The sequence below is a fragment of the Pseudopodoces humilis genome, chromosome 1 (genome assembly GCF_049639895.1).
Source record: "Pseudopodoces humilis isolate 2021_Gansu_Grassland_sample_001 chromosome 1, ASM4963989v1, whole genome shotgun sequence".
In the NCBI taxonomy this organism is placed as follows: Eukaryota; Metazoa; Chordata; class Aves; order Passeriformes; family Paridae; genus Pseudopodoces; species Pseudopodoces humilis.
The window spans coordinates 65,937,379-65,955,051 of record NC_142200.1 but is presented as its reverse complement, the minus strand read 5'-3'; the positions used below and the strand labels follow the sequence as shown (position 1 = coordinate 65,955,051).

General features: G+C 37.1%; 1 protein-coding gene across 14 annotated transcripts in view; it reads left to right on the top strand.

The window, feature by feature from the left end:
- The window catches only part of FHOD3 (formin homology 2 domain containing 3), a 377,738-nt gene that overhangs the window by 332,731 nt on the left and 27,334 nt on the right, over positions 1-17,673 (top strand). For all 14 annotated transcript variants that reach the window (XM_005527828.3, XM_088051905.1, XM_088051887.1 and 11 more), the window contains 4 exons: positions 1,615-1,734; positions 2,220-2,381; positions 12,714-12,904; positions 14,470-14,662. In XM_005527828.3, the coding sequence (XP_005527885.2) occupies positions 1,615-1,734; positions 2,220-2,381; positions 12,714-12,904; positions 14,470-14,662 (666 nt within the window). The remainder of the gene's footprint in view (positions 1-1,614; positions 1,735-2,219; positions 2,382-12,713; positions 12,905-14,469; positions 14,663-17,673) is intronic.

Here is a 17,673-nt window from a genome sequence, read left to right as displayed (position 1 = left end):
GGTGAGTTTTATAGGGAGCAAGAGTGGGTAAATGTGAAAAAATCAGAAATTTGTCTCATTGTTTTGTATCTTGCACACTCTTTTTTATTGTTTTTTAATCCTACAATAAAATAAGAAATAAAGAGTAATAATAAATGTGTACTATATGCAAGAAAGTCTAAGTTCAGATAACTTGTCTAAATGACTAAATGAAGGGCTCAGTATGGTCTGGTTTGAAAGCCTCTTATGACACCTTTTTATTCACCTGGAGAATGTTTTAAATTGGTCTTTTAGGAATGTTTATTTGACAGGTTGAAAATTGATCTAAATGAAATAGTTCAGAAGCCCATGTTTACCACAGATTCAGAGCAGTTTGAGTTATCCCATAACGCAACAAAACAAACTAAATCAACTCTGGCTTTAAAGCAACTCAAAGAATACTGTGCAGCAGTTTCATTTTTGTTGACTGATAAAGTCTTGGATTATTTAGTGCCTCTCCTCTGATGTATAAACTACTTAGCTTACTATCTCATCTCTTAATTTGTCTTGAATTTGCCATATTCTTTTCAAGAGACAAATTGTTCTGTAGTGACTAGAAATGTGTTTCATTCATCTTTTATGGTAAAATATCACTGCGGTTGTTGAAGGAACCATTGTATGTCTCCAAGAAAGTGGAGTTCTCAGTTACTTTGCCTCTTGGTCTAAAATAGCATCTTAATTTAGCTTCTTGGCTCATAAAGAGTATAACAGTTTGGGAAATTGGGAAAAAAAGTCTCCCTGCCCATGGCACAGGGGTTGGAACTAGATGATCTTCAGGTCTTTTCCAACACAAACCATTCTATGATTCTGTGAAAAGAATGCTGCTCATGGATGCTTAGAATGGCATTTGAAGATAGAAACAATGTGAACTGTTATTGTGCATACAAAATAAATAACCCTGGGCCTCACACAAAGACATAGAAATAAGTTCTGTCAGCTCTATTACCCTCACTCTCTTCCTTTGAACTCTCTGGTGTAGCTCACTTCCTGAGCTAATGGAACAGAATTTATGATTTCAAATCTTACCAGTATGCATGTCTCAGATAACATGTGTGGATGGAAGATGCATTAAATTAAAAGATTAAAATGAGAGTATTTGTAAAGCTTGATGTTTATGGTAGGTTTGGGGTTTTTTGTTTTGTTGGTTTTTTGGTTTTTATCACAAAACAATACCTAAAAGAGAGAAGTGGCTATCGTTTGAAGAAAGCTGTAGGGTCAAGCTACAAATGTTAAGTCAGCAGGGTTTCTAACTTTTTTATTTGTTGCTCAAAGTTTAGAAAAAATACTTTTAAGGAGCTTTTTTTATCAGTCAGGGCTTGGGTGTGTTCATGTGCATTCTCCTGTTTGGAATCACAGGATAGTTCCCAGAACAAGTAATGCAACTGCATTCATAAAGAAACAACAGTAGGAAAATATTTTATGTACTTTTTTTGCTGTCCTTGCATGTGATTTATTAGCTGGAACATGGAAGAAAGCCAGCACACATGGCCAGTTTACACTCTGCAAGACGCCAGTTCAGGAACTTTTTACAGTAATTAATCTAAACCATAGAATTAAAAACTAACCTTCACTTTCTTGTTTCTGTTCTTATGGTAGGAAGTTGCAGAACCACTGCTAGACCTGAAGGAGGGAATGGACCAACTGGAGCACAATAAAACTTTGGGATTTATCCTTTCTACTCTACTAGCAATTGGGAACTTTCTGAATGGAACCAACGTAAGCCTCACATCCCAGGATTCCCCCTGCAGCTTTTTCCCTCAAAAAAACAGAAGTCAAAACCATTGTGAAAATTGCAACCTGCTATTTGTTTTGTACCAGAAAAGTAATTTAGGGAGTAGAACGTGCTTTTATTGCATGTTAGGGTGTTCTGTGTTGTGTGTTGCCTCTTTCGGCATAATCTGAAGGAAATGTGGAACTAAGTACTCTTCTAGTGTGACTCCCTTAAGTGTAGTGTTGATGCTTTGCATTCAAACTATGAGAACTGTGTCGTGGGTCATTTCACTGCAGATGTACTGATTTTAGGCTTAGTCTCCAGCAAGTTAAAAATTAATAAAAGCAATAAATTTCCTCTCCTGTAGGATTCCTCTTCTTCTTTCCCCTCTGCCCCTTATTGGTAATCATTTTTGTCTACTAATCTGCATGGGAAGGAGTAAGCATTTTTATTTTTAATTTCTTCCTTTTTTTTTTTTTTCCCTTTTCAGGCCAAAGCTTTTGAGTTGAGCTACCTCGAGAAGGTTCCAGAAGTCAAGGACACAGTGCACAAACAGTCCCTCCTGCACCACGTCTGCACTATGGTGGTAGAAAAGTTCCCAGACAGCACTGATCTTTATTCAGAGATCGGGGCCATCACTAGGTCAGCCAAGGTATGTCCAGTAGGTAAATACATCTATATGTACATTTTTATAAAACCTCTTGGAAGTGAAATATTTAGGATTTTATTATGTTCTTTGATTTTTTGATCCTTCCTGGATGCAGCACTATTTATGAACGTGTGTTAACTGAGTCATTTGCACTGAATTTTAAAGATGCCAGTACTCTCATTTCTGAACTTTATTTCTGTCTGTCACAAGCTTCCCTCATCAGTGCACTCTCAGGCAACCATTCGTTATGACAGCCATTTTAATGTTAGGTACATTATTAATGTATGTAACTATTAGGAACTATTTTCAGGTTAAAACTTTATTTGGCAATTATCTTCAAATATATTTATTCTGTCATTTGGGGGAATCTCTTTTTTAAGGCAGATGCCTGATTGTATTTTAAATCCAGTGGAAGGAATTAATTTTTTTCTAATAAAATTGTTTCCAGAATTAAAAGACTTTTTTAAATACTTGGTTTAACTCACAGAGTCACAGAAGGGCTGGGGTTGGACCTCATCATATGATTTAGTCCAACCTCCTACTAAAGCAGGTTCACCTAGAGCGGGTTGTAGAAGAAAAGTTTCGGTGGGTTTTGAGCATCTCCAGAGAAGGGGACTCCACAGCCTCTCTGGCTCTCTTCCAGTACTCTGTCACCATCAAAGTAAAGTTTCCTACATTACAGTACTCCTTTTCTGTCCTTCTCCTGAAAATAATGTTCATGGTTAGGAGTTAGGGAACATAAATAGAAATAAAGGAAACTTGTGGCAGCGCTTCTTGTCAAAAAATGCTAATTCCCTGGTTATTGCATAGGTCTGGTCAATGGCTCAATGTGGTATGGAGATTATTCATTACAGCTGTGAGCAGGCATATTAGGAACTCTGTAAACTCACTCTTGGATCTCTCAGAGTGTGGGATTTCATTAATAACCCTTAAAAATAGTACATTGCTTGATTAATGGAGTAAACATGGGAGATAGCAAGCATAAAGATTCTCTTTAGGGGTCATGTCTGAGAGAGATGGTAATAATTACAGTAGGTAATTGTAGTGTCCATCTAGTCCAGTGTCTTGATTCAGACAGTGACCAATACCAGCTGCTCGACAGAAGAGCACAAGAGTTTTCTAAGGGAATGAACGATTTCTCCTTGAAAAATGTAATTTCATGAGCCATAATTTTCATTATGTGCATCAAATAGAGGAATGACTTCTTTTCCAAAAGCCACCTTATTTGGATGTTTGGAGTGGAGCTGGAGAGTGTGGGGGCAAACAGAGCTGTTTGCACCCACAACCCAGGACATCTTTATAATACAATATATTTTTTAAAACTGCAGAAATGAAATCTTATTTTGGCTCCTAGAGTAGTTCTTGCAACAATTAATTCATAATCTACTTTTTTCTGTTGTTCAGATTGCCAGTTTCATGATTTACTGTCTGAATATACTGAACAGTCAAAATATTATTTCTCTCTAATTAACTGAATAACTTAGGTTGGGAAGGATCTCTGAAGGTCATAGGATCCATCACCCTCTTCAGTGCAAGACCAAATTAAACTAGGCTGTTCAGATCCTTGTCTAAGTCTTAAATGATCCTTTTATATCTTTTTTTTAGGAGACCATTTCCACACTTTTCCTCCATCTTACTTTTTTAGAATGTGTTAAACAATAGCAAATACAGTATTCCAGCCTCTCTTATCAGTGTCACATCTTAGTGTTTGTCCCTTCTGCTGCCTTTTGTAAGATGTTCTCTGTGTTCTTTGCCTGCTGCTCCCCTTTGGACCCCTGTTGTCCCAGGGCAGTTCCCAAGGACATCCAGGCAGTCTCCTGAGCTGACAGAGCATTCAGAACTCTCAGAGGAGTCAGATACTTCATTGCACTTCATTGCAGTCTACAGCAGTGACTGTGAGCTGCTGAAGAAGATTTACTGCTTATCTCTCAAACCCCTAATAATCTTCAGTCACCACTAATCTGAATAATTTCCTGCCATCTGTAGTTTTTACCCTCTGGATGTGCTTCCTTGTTTCCAGATAGTTTTGAAATACAAAGTACAAACCATGAGATGCCTGCTGTTAGCCATGTCAACAAATGAGAATCAATGTGTATTTCTTCTTTTCTTTTGCCCTCTTAACCTCACAATTCATATGTGGCCTCCTATGAGGCTCTTGAAAAGATTTTTAAATTTAATTTTATTTGAGTATTCTTATCTCTTCCCTATTTTATAAACATTTGGAATATAGTGGTTATTTTTATGTATTAAGTTTCCTGTCCTTCATCCTTTCAGCCAAATTACCAGATACAGTAATAGAACCTGGACCTCTGCATCAACTTTGCTGCTTTCCTAGGGACAGGCAAAACTTCTGCTAGCCTCTGATTCTCTAAGTTACCAAGTACAGTTTCATAAATATTCATACTCATTTTAGCCGGTGGCTCAATTTCTTTCTTTTAATTCATATTAGAATTATTATATTCTACTTGTTTACTGCTTTGTAAGATATTATCTCTCTCCAACATGTGTTTCTGCTAGTAAGGATTAAACCTTTCTATTAGTTCACATCTATTGAAAAAATAATACAGAAAAATGAAAGGAGGACCAGAATTGTTTTTCCCCCAGCATCCTCTATGGTGAAGTTGGATGAAAAGAAGTCATCTTGCTTCCCTTCTCTAATTTTTGTCTTCTTCAGTTTCATTCATCCCCAGTGATCCAGGACCTCCTACATATTTTCGGGGTTTTTTTGATACCATAAAGGAATTTGTGTCTTTTGTTTTATATCCTTAGATATTTTCTCTTTAGATTTCATCTCTTTTCTCCTAGTTTTCCTCTTGTACAGCCTATGTTTAATCTCTGATTTATTGCCTTCAGTGAGTTGGGTTTCTCATGTTTGGAAGATATTGACTTTCTCATATGTTTTTGTTTTTGTTTTTAATTTGAGTGATTCTTACTTTCTTAACATTTAGGTATATTGGTTTCTCATTTCCTGCTTCTTCTCTTTGCTAAGAAGTTATTTCCTTTTTTTCTTAGATTGGGATCAAGTTAATCAATAAGAAGAAAAATTACCACAAGAGGGAAGAGCCTTTATTTTCCAAAATTCTCACCACCATGTGTGGTTCTCCCAAGTGGCTCTTCTATTTTTCAGTCATAGAAAGTGGAAGAAAGCTTAACCTACTGCTGTCACCTAAAAAAAAATTAGGTTTAAGAGCGTGCAAAATTGAGCACAGTCTTTCAGTCTGTGGTTTGCTGATCCAGTGGCCCTGCCCAAAGCGGACAAAAATCTAAAAAGGCCAGACAAAATCACATTAAGAGAAATTATAGCCTTAACCTTCCCCGTGTCGCCCAAGGTCTCCCTCCTTGGGATGTTCCTGCATGTGTTAAACCACTGATGGATTACTGTAACAAGCTCAATTCCCACTTGATCATAGCTACCACAAATCAAAGAGTTAGGATGTGGAAGCCATCCAAGCTGCCCTCTTCAAGGGAATGGTCACAGACAAGGCGAAATCTTGGTTTAGGAAAGCTGACAGGAAAGGAGAACTAATATTTCACTGTGGATTAGGCTGTATTTTGAGCTCTGTTTTGCCAATAAACATCTTTCAGAAACCACTAGGGCTAAACAATTTCCATTCTGTAGATAAACATAGATGCCCCTTCCCCTGAAATGCACATCATGTAAGAATTTCCTGAGCATTAATTCATGAAAAAAACCCAAAAACATAAAGAAAACAGGCTGCGCCACCAAAAAGGAGCTAGAAAAACCAGAAACAAAATGGTATAATTATTGCAAAACTTCTGGCTTTTTACTGAAGGACTGAAGTCATAAATGACACCAAAAAATCAGACGCAAGTGAAAAAATTAGAGAGAAAATAGAATTCTAGATAAATAGAAACATTTATAAAGTCATGCACAGCACAGATTTTTTAGTATCACATGATTAAAATCACTTGCCCTTTTTATTTTCTTGATATTTTGTCTATTTCACTGAAGTTGTACCAGAACTGATATACCTAATACTGAAGCACACCCTCAGATTTCTGCAGTTAAGCTCAAGTGTTGTTCTTAGAAATTTCCTTAAGAAGTGGTTGCCTCAGCCCCAGTATTTTCTCTGTTAGGGAATAAAAAAATGTCTCTTTATTAGAAATGTTCATCTTCTCTCTCTAACCCAAAGATATTTCCCCTGTGCATCTAAAAGCTGGCCAGCTCCATAGAGCAAGCTATAATTTTAATTTTCTTCCCCTAATTTTAATTTACTTACAAGTAAAAATTCTGTCTGGTTTTTAACCCCTGCAGCAAGACACTTGGGCACAGGATACTTGCAGCTACCAGGCAGTGGGGAATCAGGCAGCTTTTAAAAGTAAGAAATAAAAGATGTTAGCAGAATGGGAGGGGGCGAGGATTTTTGCTGATAGGAATGAACTTCAGATGAGCCTCAGGCATACACAGGGGGGAAGGAAGAAGAAAGAAGCCTACAGCTGCCTGCCCTCCAAGGACCTTAGGAGAAAGGAGCTGGCTGGGACAGAAGTAACATTTGACATGATATAGCTTCTGCCTGATACATTGGAAAGCAGAAAAAGGACAAAAAAAAAAAAAAAAAAAAAAGGGAAAATCATGCTGCCTCCTGTACTCTTTCAGTGGGGTTTCTTCTCTTGTCTCGCATGACAGAAAGTATTTGCATGCAGTTATCATTCAAGTATGTTTTCCCTACATTATTTCAAACAAAAATAAATGCCAAAAGTCAAATTTTATTTTCCATGGAAAAAAAGTCCAGGAATGCAAGGTTTCTTCCAGTCATTCCTTGTGATGCCAGCAGCTGCCCCAGATCCTGGCATGGGCTAGCAGGAGCAGAGGTGAAAGCAGAGCAGGGAGTGGCAGGGCAGACTGGGGCAAGGGGGAAGGAGCTTCCATGGTAAATCAGACTTTGAGGTTGTGTCTCAAAGGGAGCAGATGGATTTTAACACATGTGCCTGATGGCAGTGTGGTAACATTCCAGGTGAAATGACTGCAGGAATTGTTGTGGGTGACATAACACCATCTGAAGGGACCTGCATCACCACTGTGTGGTATGGCTCCCCTTTGTCCCAGATTGTGGGAACTGCTATACAGCATCTGTGAAAAAAGATTCCATGTACTTAGGATATTGTTTAATGAAGTAAAATGCAGTACAGATGTGTATATAATTGGGCAGACTCCTCTGGTCATGCCTCAGTAAGCACTTCTGCCGCCTCTGTCCTTTAATTTTTCATTATTGGGTTGATTCAAGTGTTCTCATTTCCAGAATTATTTTTGCAGGATGCCACCTCTTATCCTAGCATTAGTAATGTCTGGGCAGAACCTTCTTTATATATTACTTGCTTTAGAGAGCTGGCATCTATCTCACTTAAAATGCATGCCCACAGTGTGCAAGTCAGACTAACAAGGGTCCTGGGATAATTCTTGTGACACTTGGTGAAGGAAGCCAGTCTGGAAATATTAGAGGAGACAGAGTTTGAATATACGCCACAGAAGGTCGCTGCTCTCAGATGACAGCATGTTTGCAAGGAGCAATTCTCAGAATTTCCTTTGGCACTGAACCAACTCAGGAAAAGAGGAAGATTTCATGTTCCCTGCCAGAACGCATCCCTGTAATAATGTGAGAATGAACGGTCTGACCCTAAATTATAAACAGCTCAGACTAGACTGTGGTCTGCTGCAGAAACTATCTTGAACTTTGAAAAGAGAAAGCTTGTGTGTGGTTATGTATATCTTTCTATGAGGTACAATAAAATAGTTGTCATTTTATTGTGCATTTAAGGCAACATGTTATTGTGAAAGCATCAATCTTCTCTTAAAGTGACTAAGATAAAAATGCAGAGATCCAGGTCTTCCTTAAAAAATAACTGAATTTTATATGTTCACCACTAAAAGAAACAAGCTATAGCAAAAACCAAGAGAGTATCAAACAATAGAAGCCTTGTATGATTATGATGAATCTAGGTAATAAGTTATTCACTGGCCTTCAGAACAAAACTTTGGATAGAGTGATTTTGAAAAGAAGCGTTTCATCAGTTTCCATTCATTCAATTGTTTTGGGGTTTTTTGTTTCAATCCAGTTGTGACATCTTTGACCCTGTTGAGGAGCTGAATGTCAACATAGGAGACAGGAAACGTGAGGGTATTTAGGTGCAGCATCTTTGACTTCAGGATGGTTTTGTACTTGCAGCAGTGGGGGAGCTTAGCCCAAGGACTAGAGGAGATTTAGCTGGAAGAGGAAACGTGTTTGTAAAGCACATTCCAAGGGAAATGTGAAGGGAAAGCTGAAGAAAAATGACCTCTTATCTCACAGTGGCTGTGGTTGTTTGCGGTGCATGGCAGTGCATACCTGGAGTTGTACATGCTGCCCTGGGGAATATGTAGTGCAAGGCACTTTAGGTTTGAACTACTGCATTTAATTCCCAATGTTACCTCAAAGCAGCCATTCCTCTCTCTTCCAACAAATAATAAAGTGTGCAATTCCTGTGTTGCCATGAGGTACTCGTGGCTGCACAGAGGAATAACATCCCAACCCAAAGACCAGAAAGGCTCCCTGATCCATGTCCTGCCTGAATGACTGGAGCATGGTCTAGTATTTCATGAATTAGAAAGTTCTAAACTTTTATACATGGCATGTGATATTGGATGGAGTTGAATTTGAAAAAAATAGGCCTTGTAAGAACCAATGTTCAGGGAACCAGAACGAGCAGGGAAGTAAATGCTGAGCCATTTGATGCTGGTAGCAATTTCTGAGTCAGGTGAAAAACACACACGTGAGAACAGAAGCTGTTTGGGCAGTAGATATGTCATGAGGTACTGAATTCTCAGCCCAATTGAATGAGAAACTTGGTAGAATTATTTTTATTTTTGTTGTTTATGGTAAAGTCATCTGCTATAATAGCAAGCAGTAAATAGTGATATAAAGTGATTAAAGTGAGTGCTGTTGTTTCTGGGATGTGATTAGAAGGTTTTATTCTTTGGTCTGAGTTGTATGTGCAAAATGTGGTATGTTGAATTGAAAAAGAGATTTTTAATTCTAAAGTTGCCCATGAATGAGTTTAGGGCAGTGGTTTGATGGGCTGACTCTGCAGGGCATTTGTCACATAAACTTGTCTTTACATCCTGTTTGCATATACTGTCTCTAGCTCCTCCTCTCTGATCAAACAGTGTCTACTTAAGGCACTTCTCAGAAGACTGAACAGTGGGCCTAGCAAGAGGTTTCACAGATGCCAATAGTTCTGAATATTTTTTAGCTAGTGTGATTGTGAATGGAGAGGAACCTGGCCACAGAAAGGAGGAACGTATCAAATATATCCCAGAACCATTTAGAAACATTTAGAAAGTTGTTTTTTCTAAATTGGTTTACAAATCAAAATAAACATTTCATAGTGTTTGAAAGAAAGGGCATTCCTATTTTGCATAACAGCCTAAGACCACTCATTCATTTTCCTTCAGAAAAGAACATGTATTAATTTTAAAAATTTCAGCAGAAGGTAACTATGCAGGACCAGCAGGCTGCATGTGTTTTGCACATATACATACTGAGGATAAAAAAGAATATGTTTCCACCTTCCTCCAGACCCTTGGGCAAGGTACAACATCTGTACACTACTGTCCAGCAAGAAAGCTGTAATGACTACTTCAGATTCCTGCTTCCTTTTATTCAGTGGAGCATAGTTATAAAATAATGCCACAGCAATTCTTGTCTGAGTATCTCCTATGCCAAGCTCTCCTGGAACCTCAACTCTCCTAATTCCTTCTTAGTCCCGGCATGATCATCCAGCTGCAGGCAAGAATTGGTACCTCTTTCCTTTCAAGACAGAAAGCACAAAAAAGGAATCATGTTTCTCTGCTATTATATATCATTACTTCCTTCAGTTAAATGTTGGAAATAATCACATAAATCAGAAGGTGTAATCCATGCCCCCTTGGCCATGCTATGTGAACTGGTTAAGAGGTAGTATGGTATTATAAATGCCTTTTTATGTTTTCTTTATGCATACTATATTGAATAATTGTCATTATTCCTCCACACAAGTTTTTGTTCTCCTTGTCATATGAATGAACTCATGATAGAGGATCTCTTGTAATTGGGATTTCTCATCACTCTTACCATTATATTTGTATAGAACACCCTAAGCAGAGCCACAGACCTGGAGCAGACTGAAAGTCTACACACACAACTGGCACTGGTGAAATAACATTTCATAAAGTATCAGGTGGGGTACCTGATTGAGAAAAACTGGAACTTCAGTATTTCACATGAGGGTGTTTTTCTGCAAGTATATTCCTTTCTGTCCACAAGCAAGTGACCAAACTAGAGAGTCAGCAGACAGACATTTCATGAAAGTTTGGCACATTCTTTCAGGCACTGAACAGTTTGCTTTTGGACAGGTATATTATCCTATATTGGAGTTCCTACTTTACTCCTTCCAGGAGTTCACAACTTCTGCTTGAGCACACCTGTGCTTCACAGAAGTTTATTCCAGGAGAGTTCAGGTGGTTCTGTTAATGCAGTTCTTTTTACTGCAGTCTCCTTAGGACTTCTACAGAGGGCTGATATTTTTTTTTTGTGCTCAAAAAACTCATAAGTGTCCCTTAGCCCAACCCGCCAGCCCCCAACCCTGCTGGAACTTCCCACTCTTGTGAATGTGTTGACTGTTGGCAGATTTCAAGGGGCCAGGAATTCACCACATTCCCCACAGATTTGTTGTTCTCCAAAGACATATCTTGAACCCCTACAGGCCTGAAACTCAGAGCTTTTTGATAGATTAAAACTCATTCTGTCATAAAATGTCATGAATTTAAATTTCTCAGCTACAGAGGCTGAGAGGCTTCCTCAAACCAGGTTGGATTATTCTTACTAAGAAGACCTAAACCTTGAATTTTTTTTTTCTTCCTTTCCAACAGGAATGCTAGTATTTTTCCCCATGTGCATTTTAGATACACCATCTGTGGAGAGCAGCAATGTGTTTATCATCAACAGAGAAAATACTGACCTGCAAAGGTTTTTTTTTTCAGCATATGCATTGATATGGATATAAGGAAAGCAAATACCCCACAGCTGCTCCGCCTGCAGGGCTTTTCTGAATAGCAGAGTGGATCAAAGGATGTTTTTATTTCCTTGTGAAGAGGAAAAATTCATCACTTTATAAATCACAGCAAAAACAAATCAAATCAATACCAGGAGCTTTTTAATAATAATGCATTTCCTATGGCTATTCTCAGTATAGGTCTCAGCAGTGGATGCTGCACACAGCTAAGAAGAATGAAATAAAACCTGCCTCTGACACTGGTTTTCATTTAGCATTATGGAGTATGAGACTGTAACATCCTAAGCACTGATGTGTTTAGAATCTGAGAGTTAAGTCTGTATTTTATAGCTTGAGTTCATCTGAACTGTGAAGTGGTATTGTAAAATAATTTTTCCTTTCTTCAGAATTCCAGAACATGTTGGATAGTTTTATTTTTCTCATCTGTTGTAGCTGGATCATTGATGCACTCTTTTGAGTTGTTAGCAACACGTCCTGAGTGTCTTCTATAAGAGTATTGCTGTTTGAACACCTTTTTTGGTTGATGAATAAAGGAGAAGCTCTCCCTCATCTTCTGTGGAATGTGTTGGCTTCTATCCTGATGAATGTTACTGTAAGGTGTAATTGTTTGTTTAACTGTGTTGAGAGACTTTCAGAGTTGTTATATGATCTTGTTACAAGCCAGTAAATTCGTATTGTGTATCAAGGGATGAAAGTTAGTGCTGAGATCACTAAATAACAAATACTTTCAATAGAGCTTTAAAAAATTCTGGCCCATGAATTTTGTGATTAGAACTACATCATCTATTAACAAGTCAGTGCATGACTAGGGAATAGATCCAAGTACTTCCTAAAATGGAGAATTGTTGGCGGGGTACAACAGTGAGCAGTAAACAGGGTATAAAAAGCTTTGAGTAGTAGAGAAAAGGATTAAGAAAAAGTTTTGTATTACCTCAGAAAGAACTGAGTCATGCAGTTGCTTGGTGCAAACATGAACTTATTAGCAAGGGAAAAAACACATCACAATATTTTTTTGTTTCTATTTTTGCTGTTAGGCCTCTAAGAATAAAACCAAATATATGTATGGGTATTTCAGTTTGCCTTGCTAACATTACATGCCTAGACACACTGTGATAGAGAAAGGTATTTTTTATTGTTTTAATAATAATTATTAATGTGAATTGATGTTGTGCTGCCACTGCCTTGACCCTTTCATACACACAGATTGCACTGTTTGGTTATCCAAGTGTACAACTGCAGTGTTTTCACTTTAAGTGTTACCTTTTCTTTTCCTTTCTGTTTTTCCAGGTTGACTTTGAACAACTCCAGGAAAACTTGTGTCAGATGGAAAGACGGTGCAAAGCATCATGGGATCACCTTAAGGCTATAGCAAAGCATGAAATGAAGCCAAGTCTAAAGCAAAAAATGTCTGAGTTCCTTAAAGACTGTGCAGAAAGAATCATAATCCTGAAGATTGTTCATAGAAGAATAATTAACAGGTACAGAATTATATTGGTGACAGAAATAACTTGATAGTAAATGACTTGATAAAGTTATGACATCATAAATATGTGGTTTATAAGTGTTTAATGCTTATTCCTGAAAGGAATATTACCGAGTTGTATATGGTGCATATTTTGTTACATAATCCCCAGTAAAAAAAGATCCCCACTCCAAAAAGTTCTATATTTTTGACTAAAAAAAGCAATCATCCAACAATCATTTATCCCCAAGATGCGATGACTATGCCTTTTGCCTCTTAGTCCTCAAAACCTAGCAGCTTTATAGTTAAGTTGATAGATTTTCTGTTTATCCCTGGATTTCTTTTAAGGAGGCTTGCCTTACTGTCTAATAAACAAGAACTGACTGTAACAAAATACATGAAGTTGTATTGACAAATTTATTATATGCAGAAGCTGAAACTAGTCTTGTACAATGAGCTCTTTTGTAGACAGAACCACTCCTATTTGCATGATCTTCGACTTTGTGTTTTATGCTTATACCAGCTGAAGGCAAAACTAAGATTTCTTCTCCTTAGGATTTGCAGTTGGGTTTAATGAAACTGTGAGAGATTTTACAACTTCTGGATAATTTCCAAATTGCTGTGGTCAAAATTAAGAACTGGATTCCAAATGATCCCAAATTTGTGGGTATACACTTGAGAAGTTGATTCAGCTCTTCTTTTGGTTTTGTAATGACTGAGGGTTTATGCCATAAGTAAGCAAAATCCCAATTGCAATGGAAGGGAAGTGAATTCATTAGTTTCCTGTTGTGTTTATCATATGCATTGTTCAAGTAAGATAAATATCAACTTTCTCCTCTGATATCCTGCAACTGCTATGATAGTTCTTAAAAATGTTTTCATATACTTACATCTTTCTAGGTTTGGGAAGACTTTTTATCCTCAGGGATGTAGATGCACTTAAAAGGAATTCCCATACATTTTTACACATTCAGTGTGCTGCTGTAAATCATGCAATATAGAAGCAATAGTAAAATTTGCAAATAGTGCAAAAGCTCTGAATGCCACAGAAGAAGTAAAACTGTGAGAGTGCCCCAAACTAACATACTTGGTAGATAATATAATTTTATGATCCATTTTGTGAACCAGAAATTCTTTCCTCCTTGTGTTTGCTAGCCTGTAAATCTGCATTCTTGTCTAGACTTTGCCCAACATCCTAAGAGCCTCTTTGAAGTTGCTTGATACAAATAAATAGAATTGAAACTTAATAAGTATTTTTTCTATAACTGAAATAAAATTGGTCATTCATGTGCCAAATTAGTCATATAAAGTGATGAAGTTCCATAAACATTTTATCTCCTGCATCAGCCTGGGAAAGTAGACTAGGATGAAGTTATCATAGGCTAGACTTTCATGGTTTCAATTATAAAACATACCAATGTTATGCAAAGCATCCATGAAAATTCTGGAGCACAAAGGAAATGATTGAAGCTAGTAAAGTAATAAATGGATTCAGTGAAATATAGCTGTGTTTTGTTTTTTTTCCAAGAGACCATCAATAAAGATTTTTTCCCTTTACATTTATAAACTCATTTTTTCCAGGTTTCACTCATTTTTGTTATTTATGGGCCATCCTCCCTACGCAATACGTGAAGTCAACATCAATAAGTTCTGCAAAATTATTAGTGAATTTGCTCTGGAATACCGCACCACCAGAGAACGAGTTCTGCAGCAAAAACAGAAACGAGCTAACCACAGGGAAAGAAACAAGACCAGAGGGAAAATGATAACAGATGTAAGTGGCAAATGGCATCTCCCATAGTATGGATTTTTAAAATTTTCACTGAATGTGGTATATGAAGAGTTGTTACTCTATTTTTATTTTTAGAGGTCTTTGTTCTGTAAGTAATGAACTCTTCCCTATTAGCAGACAAAACTTGCAAGTCCTTGGTTGTGTATATTTTCTGCTTCATAAAAATGTAGAACAAACTGAAATTAATTATCCAAAAAGAGCTTCTCTGTGTGCTGCACAGTGTCCAGAATATATAGAAGATATCAGGAGCTGTGTGTATCTGATCAGCCAAGAATATGAAAGATTAAAAAAACCCTAGAAATTAGACTCCTAATTGAGAACATAATTTAGATGATGAATCATTGTAGACATTTAAGTGATTGCAGCCAAATTTTAATGGATTTTTTCCTCCATCTTTGAATATTCTAATATACTTTTGAGTCTTGACATTTTATCCGTTTTTATGTCTGTATATATATATATATGCACATATACATATATTTCATGTGCATGCAAAGAAATTTTCTCCTTAACTTTAAATCACAGACCAGCCAATTTTATGGTAACAGACTACTTTGGGGTTCTGAAAGGATGGACAAATTTATGTCCACAGTAGATGTTCCTCTGCAAATTTCTTGACTATAAGATTGCATACTCATAGACTAAATTAAAATAAGATTAATTTTCTCAGCATAATAGGTTTTAAAATACCCTTAATTTTTTTCTATCTTTTTTTTTTTTTTTTTTTTTTTAAGTTGATGTAGTTTGGCTCAATCCAAATAGTATTAAGAAGTTCCAGTACTTAATAAAAGTTTCCAGCTGTCTCAAAATCCAGATCTGGAGTCTCGATTAAATGCAAGTTTTTCATTGCATATGAAGCTACCCCTGCCTTTGGCATGAAAAGCCTGAAGCTGATTACAGTTTTATGGCTCAGGCAACATGGTTTAATATAAATATATAAATATATATGTATGTATTGGGACTGACATGAATTGAGATTGTATTTAAGTCATTGACTCACAATCAATTGTTGATCTTTCCTGGCAATATCCTGTTTACATTTGGAAATCTGCCCCATCTAGACAAAATGTTAAACCTGCATTATTATCAAAGACTTTTTATTTTGGTGTAGTCTCAGGTTAAGGAAGAGGCTCTGATTTTATACAAAGGGTATAATGTAGTCATACATATTTTCAAAACTACCACTGGAGAAGTGAGATCACTTTTTTCAATTGCTTCTTGGTTTTCCTGATGTGGTCTAAAGGAGCCAAAAGACAGCATTAGCCAAAGAGTTTCGTAAATTAAAATTTTCATTCCCTCACATAGCTTTGACACTTTTTACTGGTTTAAGCAAGACGGAGATGTAAAGGAGTTACTTTTTTCCTCAAATGTGTTCCTACCATTTAATGTAGTATTTATGTATTGTCCATCCAGAATACTGCTGTGGCAGGACAAAAAGCTTGTCTGTATCGTGTTCCTGCAGAAAATGCGAGAGAGAAGGGAGTTCTGGTCACTGGCAGCTGGGTTCAGGAAGCAGAGAAATGGGACTCTTTCAAACCAGAAAGTCTCAGGCTTGATAGTGAGTCAGCAAGGGGCAGAACCAGGGACAATGGCCGTCTTCTGAAAATGGAGAGAAGGAGGCATCAAGGCCTTTCCCAGAACAAAAGTACTATTGGAAGAAGATCTCTTGTTAATCTCAAGATGATGTTGAGATTTGGCAAGAACTAAATGCCATCTGACAGCTAGTGTTACACCAAAAAATATCTTGCAGATCTTAAAAAAGGGAGCATAGTTTGCCTATCTCTAATTTATAACTATAGAAGAAGCTTAGTTATTAGCTTGAAACTAAAAAGCCTGCATGAGTGAAAAACAGCAGTCTTTAAAACTGCTCTTGCAGGAATGTTCTTTAAGGGAATTATTAATGTGGCCACATAGTTATTTCAGAACTTAGCTAAATCTCTTTCACCATAGCCCAGTAATATGGCCTCATTTACCTTTTATTTGAACTGCAGTATATGGTAAAACTGAATTCAAGTTGCATCAGACTATTTGTCACAGCTTCCTCTGACAACTTCAAAGTTATATCTACCTCAAAACAAGTTTCCAAGTCAGCAGGATGGAAGATATTTATGTGTGAAGAATGATGAAAATGTGGAATTTTATTGTAGTTTTGTTTTGGCTGTGGTTTGTATCTGGTCTTGATTTTCTTAGTGTTTTATATTTGAAGGCTTGGAAAGGGGAGATAGATCAGTAATGCATTGACAGTGGTTCACTAGTTACAAAATACTGATAGAAGGAAGTTGAGATCTTGACATTGTAAAAAAATTCTTTATAGAAAGTGATTATGATATGCAGTAGTCATACAGAATCTTACTTTCTGTTTTTGGTGACCTAAAAGTATTGTGCAGTTATTTGAAATTTACCTCCCTGTCCTTTTGAAAGTTTCCTCAGGGTCTCATTTTTATCACCTCACAGTATACTGCTTTTAGGCAGACAAAGAGTAATTTTAACAAATTAAAAAGGAAAGGAATAAGCCAGAATCAACACAGTTCTTAAGGAGAAGGCCTGTATCTCTTGAACATTGTCCCCCCCTGCAGACTTGGAAGGCAGAGGGGTGCTGGCTCTTTGCATGGAGAACTTGCATCAGCTTCAACAACTTCAGCTTCAACTGCTCACAACAGCTTCAACATGGAGTAATGCTGAGGAGCACAATGGGGAATATTTCCAGTCTTTCTTTCAGCCTTTTACCACAGATACCTTTGTGTTTATATGTTCTTTAATAGCTGAAGTGGACTGGGCACTGTCAGTTTAAATCTTGGTGAATGTTGACTGGAGGAGAGGGCTAAGGAAAAGAGAAGAGCATTGCTTTGCCACAGTTCCACAGGGAAAATTGCCTAGCCTCTGTACCCTTATATCTGGCTTTAGCCAATGATAGCAATCATTTCAGGCACTCTAAAAATAACAAGCAAGCAAAATAGGGAAGAAATGCAATTATAGATACAAGTCTGAACTTT